Here is a 6,000-nt window from a genome sequence, read left to right as displayed (position 1 = left end):
TTTAATTCAAACTGGGATTACAAAGAGAAATCCAAAATAATTTTGCTGCCCCGGCGTCAGTTCTCTCAGGGGCCCTGGAGTTTTCTCGTCAGTTCTCTCAGGGGCCCTGGAGTGAGTTTTCTTTGCCCGTTTGACCCTGGGATGCGGGGGAAGCGCATCTGGCCGGTGCTTGGACCTTGTCCTCCTCCCGGGCAGCTCCGGCCTCCACCCGGGGCACCTCCCTGGATCGGCCAGACCGACCCAGCCCCCCAGCCCCGCGGAGGCCCGCGAAGCCCTCTCTCTGGCCTGTTCCTCACCGCGGAATCCAAGGGCCAGGATTCCAGTTAACAGCAGCCTGCTCTGGTTCACAGAAGGCCACCCCATCCGTTCAGACTCTGGAGGCTCCACGTGGCTGCGTAACGGTTGTGTTAATTTTAAAAATTGACTGTAAAGGGTTGTATTACTGTAAGATTTCTCTTGGAAGGCATTATTGAAAATGTTAAAGAGAAATGTAAAAGGCTGAAGTTTTGGGGTTTTTTTGCTACATGGCTGCATCAATTTAAAAAACAGATGTTTTTCACTGGCTGGTTTTCTTTCTAAGGGAGCATTCTTTTTTTTTTTTCAAAATTTATGTGAGTGAAACTATTCTTTCAGCTCAAGTTAAAAGCAAAGGAATTTCCAGTTTTAAAGTTTTGAGGAAAGCAACACATTTATGTAATATTGAAAAAATGCTGAGAGGTAAATCCCAGGAGTTACCTCTGCAGTAAAGATCCAAAAGATGATCTTCCTGCTCGCACGCCACAGCTCCGTTCTGTAACGGTGTCCGACAGGATGGAGTCCAGGACTGCCGACGAGCGTAGCCGGCACTGCAGGCTACAACGGGCCCAGAGCACGGGAGGAGGAAACGCAAAGCAGACGGGATATTTTCACCACGATCGATTTTATTGCTTAGGGACCGGAGCGGTCATTTCCAAAGGCCTCCTGAGTGACCAACAGCTGAAACCCCGCTGCACAGAAGCGCCGTGGGCCGGCCAGAGCAGAGCCACCACGGCTTGACACAGACCCCGACGGTACACCGTCCAGGACGCGGATTCGGCACGTGGACGCCCGCTCGCTTGCAACGGTTGTGATTTATCCAAAACAAGCTTCTGCCTAGTGCCTTCACCCAGCCCAGGAGTTCTGTAGTGTTAAAGCAAGTCAATAAAACGTTCGTTTGTGTTTCGTCCACGGGCCCTGGGACCACCTCTCACTGCTCCGCCGGGTGCCAGGAGCAAGCACGTGCAGCAGGGTTACGACAGGTCGTTAGAGGTTCAGCATCCAAGGACGCGTACAGTTTGTTTCTCTGAATATTTTTATATACAGGCCACGTTACGAGCAGTTTCTATCAGAAGCAGACTAGCTATTTTTATTTCTCCCATGATATTATTGTTTTATGTAGAATACTTGGCACCATAGAACAGTAACAAAAGACAGACAAAACGGTCTACAAAATTCTTAAAAGGTACACCCGAGCCAGCTATAAACTTCACATCCAGTTCTTAATATTAGACAGAAAAAGGCCTAGGAGTCTCCAACTGCTCGTATGGATGTGCTGTGGTCGGTCTGACCCCTGGCGGCGCTGCCGGGTCGTAGTACTTGTTTTATAGCTTTGTGGGTTGATGTGCACGTAACCAAACTCCCAGACGCCCATCTACCTGCTGATGGGCCACTCGAGCGCTCATACTGGGAAGCACATTTAGCGTACGTTTTGGTAAGGTTTATAAATTATCTTTAAAAAGTATATATTTATATATATTTATATATATCAAAATGGGAAGCAGCTGCAGTGTGATTCAGAAACCACGTAACATGGCAGTAGAGTGGCTAACAGGGAGGGGCCCCCAGAAGTGAAAGCGAGGGCCGCGCCGCCCGCCGGCAGAGCCCCGGCCGCCCCGCCGCGGAGGGGACTCCGAGCCCTGCGGGGTTTCTACGCCGGAGAAGCTCCTCCACGCTGACAATGATTGAAAATCGAAAACCGTGAAGTCTAAGACGCAGAATCGCTTTGCTTCTATTAGAGCTTTGGCAACGGGACTGTGACTTATTTTAAAAATCCCAATGTTTCCACTTGACGTCACACGAACAGACACGACGGTGAGGTATGTGAGGCTTGTCCGGAGCACCGTCCGGGGCTGAAGCGACGTGTGGGGCCGGCCGTCTAGCGGTGGCGCTCAGGCGGGTCTGTCGATGCAGCTGTCGGAGGACGTGGCTCCTCGTGCAGCAGGGAGGTCTCGCCGGGGGTCCCCTCGTGGCGCTGGCATCGCCTCCCTGCCGTGGAATCAGCCATTTGTTAAGGGGACAGACACACCACGAAAAGCTCAGAAAGGTGAACTCGAGGGAGGAGGCATATTTACCACCAGTTCACTGCACCACACAACACTTGTGCACACGTGCGTGAGGTTTACCTGCCCCGGGCGCCATGCGGAAGGCCAGGAACACGGGCTGCAGCGGGAGAAGAGAGGCTGTCAGAACCGGGCGCCCAGACCCCACTCCCGGGCTACCCGGCCGCGGCCCGCGGGCCCAGCGCCGGGCCCCGGTTCCCGAGGAGCTGGTGGGACTGGGCGACCAGAGGCTAGAGGCAAAGGGCCTTCGCGTTCTCTAAAGACGGTGTTGTTTCCAGATAAGTGGGAAACGGTGAACGTCTCTCATGGGGCTGATGGTGACACATGACCCGTCACCACACGCCCCTCGGAGGGGCCCAGGCCGGTCACACGTACGACGTTAGTCCCGGAACAGATGCTCGGCCTTTCCCCCGAGGCACCTGGTCGGTGACGAGCCCGTCTCCCCCCGCGCTGGCGGTGGTGCTTGCCGTCAGAAGCCGGGAAAATACTTGAGTGCACGTTCAGGAAACGGCCTCCAGAAATAGCCAGCGGTGGACACAGCCTCCTTTTACAGATAGTAAAACTGTGTATTTTATTCTACCGTGACCAGTCGTCACTTCTGCCTTCTTATCTACCTGCCTGTCTAGCCCCTGCCTACCTACCTTCTGGTAGTTTATTAAAGTTAAATAAAAGCAGACCAACTTGGCCTCCTCTGTGAAGCAGACGAAGGAGGTGGAGGAGAGGGACAGTGGGAGTCCACCACAGCCCCCCGCCTGTAAAGCCCGCCACGGCCCGCCCCTCGGGCCCAGCCCCCAGACCGCAGCGCGCTCCGTCACCTTGTGGTCTCCCATGCAGACGCTGGGCCCGATGTGGTCGTAGGTGACAACCTTCTCCTCGCTCTCCGACTGGGAAAAGCAAACAGAGGGAGAGGCATGGAAGGCGGAAATGGTGGGGTTTCCCGGGAGAGCAGCGAGCGGGCGGCAGCCCAGCGATGCTCCGCCCGCGGCCACCCTGCCCACGTCTCCGTGGGGTTCTGGCCGGCTCAGAGCCGCCAGTGTGCCTCTGGCCCCTAGGAGGGAGGTCGGGCAGTCCGGGCAGCACCTCGGCACCCTGCTCTCCCAGGTGGGAGGGCTCCGGCCTTGGGAGGTGGCGACACGGGCCGTTGGTGGGGAGCCCGAGCTCCCCTCTGCCTCTGGGCCGGGCCCCGGACCGTGCTCGCCGCAGTCGGGGCAGCTGTGAGCTTCCTTTCCAGCTGTGGCCCCGGCACTGAGGAAGCCCACCTGGTTCCTGTTTTCCCTGTTGCCATTTGTTTCTGACCCAGAACTCCCTGTTCAAACAAGAACAGACTCCCCGAACGCCGCGCTGCCGCACCCAGCGGTCTGCGCCCAGTGACGCGGGGCTGCGTGCACAGGGCGCCCTCCCGCCTCTGCCGGCCTGCAGGCACCTTAACTCCAGGTGTGCGGCCAAGGGTGCGTTCCCGCAGTCAGTCGGCTCTGGCTCCAGCTGGGCCAGGATTTCACATCCTCGGCTGAAGCGTCTGAGACTATAAACCGAATTTTCTTTAATGCAGTAGGAAGCTTAAGGTCAGATTTACTTTCCAGCACGGTCGCCTGCCAGAAGGCATAAAGACAGACCCCTCTGCGCGTATCCTTCGCCATCACAGCACCTCCCCGGAGTGGGGAGACGTTCACCAAGCGCAGCGTGGTAATTTACAAAGGCAGCATAAAATTGTGGATTTCCAAGTGCATAGTCGTGAGACAGATAAACAGATTAAGCGGGCGCCGCACACCTCGCTGCGCATTCATCACCACGCCCGCCACCTCCGTGTTCCGGGCCCGGGAAGCAGAACTAACATGATGCCGAGGTGACCGAGCGCGGCATGATGGATGACGCCGCGGAAGCTGCTCGCGCCACGGCCAGTGGGCCGGGAACGCCTGCCGCCCGCCGGGCAGCCCCCAGGGGAGGGCCTGCCGGGGCTCCCCCCCACCACCCCCCAGGAAGGCGCTGGGCCCTCCCCACGCCGGGCCACCCAGCCGAGCTCTGTCCCCACTGTGTCTGCAGCATCAAATCTCGGGCCCCGAAGCTGACATGCTGTGAACGCAGGTAAAACAGCCCGCAGCGCCGCCTTCTGCTGGACCCGTCTGCAGCCCTGGGCACCCCCCCGTCACCATCCTACGCACTCCTGCTGTCTTGGGGGGTTTACTGCAGGATGCCTTTTTCCCTGGAGGAGGACACTCGCCTCTCCTCGGCGCCCCGAGGCCCCTGAGGCCTCCTCTCTGGACGCTGCTCCGTGCTCAGCTCGCCTGACGGTGTGAGCCGCTATGTCCGCTGTCCTCTGTGCTTCCTCACGTGGCATCTCAGGGCCCCAGGGGCAGGCCCAGCAGAGAGGGCGGGGCTGCGTCCGAGGCCGGGCACCAGGCGCCCTTGCCCGAGTCTGTGTGGTCAGGGCCAACGTCCCGTGCAGCTCCCTTCGGGAAGGCTGCTTGTGGGAGCAGGCCGGCCAGCGCCTGTCGTCCGTGATGTCCTCTGGGGGCGGGCGTGTCACAGCCGGGTGCAGGCCCTGCCCACAGGCCACGGGGAGGGCTGCCGAGGCTGCCCCGGCCAGCCCCCAGGCCCCGTCAGAGCAAGCTCACTGCGGACCCGACGCGTCCCCACCTGCAACCCGGGCCCAGCGGCCTCCCTCCCCACGCACCCGGGGGCTCTGGCTCCAGGCAGAGCGTGGAGGGCCAGCCCGCCCCGGAAAGGCCAGCAGCGGGGCCTCCTGGAGGGGGGCTGCAGGGGCTGCCGAGCAGGGGGACGGGCGTGCACCTGGGCAGGCTGAGGGGGCTCTGCCCTCCTGGCTGCGTCTCTGGGTAAAGGGCCCGGGGCCCAGGGGCGCAGACAGGGCTCCTCGCAGCAGCCTCGGGGGCGGTGGAGGGTGGTGACAAGAGCCCAAAACGTACTGGGTTGAGGTTGGGGGACGGCCTGGGCCGTGGGGACCTCCTTCCCCCTCCTAACTGGCTGCCCACGTCACGCAGAGGCCAGACCACTGCCCTAATGAATCAAAGCACCTCGTTATTATATTTTTTCACCGATGGGGTTGACAAAACCAATGCAGATATTGACTCTTTAGAGCAGTCCTTTTGTGTTAAATGTGGGCATTGAAAAACCCCGGGAAATCAAGAGGCTCCAGGAAACTCAAACTCTCCCCGCACCCAGTCTCACGGGGCTGCCTCCTGAGTGCTGGCCGTTCATCTTTAACTTCTCAAGCCCCAGCGTGACTCTGGATCTGATTTACAACTTAGGAAAATAAGGACAGACTTCATAGCTCCCAAGCTCTTTCGAGGACAAGAGCTCATTGACTCCCCCGAGGACACAGTAAACTAAAACGATTCCTAAAGCACTGGCGACAGTTTATGCCTGTTTTGAATCCAGAAAGACAATGGAGATCGGGCTCCATCCCAGCCCTGAGAACGGGATCAGGGCTCATCCTGGGGCCGGCAGGAGGGCACGTCCCCTGGCCCGAGGCTCCCCACCCGCCCGGGCTCTGGCCTGCGCGGCCCTCACACTTACCCTCAGAATCAGCTCCTTGGCGGACGGGGACATAAGGACACGGTCACACCAGGCGGGGCACCGGGTGTTCATGTACTGCCTGCCCTGGCTGGAGTCCTCACTGTATGGGTAG

The 6,000-nt window shown here is 59.1% G+C and overlaps 1 protein-coding gene across 3 annotated transcripts in view; it reads right to left on the bottom strand.

The window, feature by feature from the left end:
* Positions 1–2,002: 2,002 nt before the first annotated feature.
* Positions 2,003–6,000, bottom strand: part of INPP5A (inositol polyphosphate-5-phosphatase A) — a 179,839-nt gene continuing 175,841 nt past the window's right edge. For 2 of the 3 annotated variants that reach the window (XM_007101183.4, XM_028480950.2), the window contains 4 exons: positions 5,889–6,000; positions 3,173–3,241; positions 2,421–2,457; positions 2,003–2,283 (listed from right to left, as the gene is read on the bottom strand). In XM_007101183.4, coding sequence (XP_007101245.1) covers positions 2,174–2,283; positions 2,421–2,457; positions 3,173–3,241; positions 5,889–6,000 — 328 coding nt within the window. In that variant the 3' untranslated portion in view covers positions 2,003–2,173. Of the gene's footprint in view, positions 2,284–2,369; positions 2,458–3,172; positions 3,242–5,888 lie in introns of all 3 variants that reach the window. The other variant, XM_007101184.4, reaches the window with a different exon arrangement.

The sequence above is a fragment of the Physeter macrocephalus genome, chromosome 20 (genome assembly GCF_002837175.3).
Source record: "Physeter macrocephalus isolate SW-GA chromosome 20, ASM283717v5, whole genome shotgun sequence".
Taxonomy (NCBI): Eukaryota; Metazoa; Chordata; class Mammalia; order Artiodactyla; family Physeteridae; genus Physeter; species Physeter macrocephalus.
The sequence above is the reverse complement of the archived record's forward strand: the minus strand, read 5'-3'. Positions and strand labels throughout refer to the sequence as shown.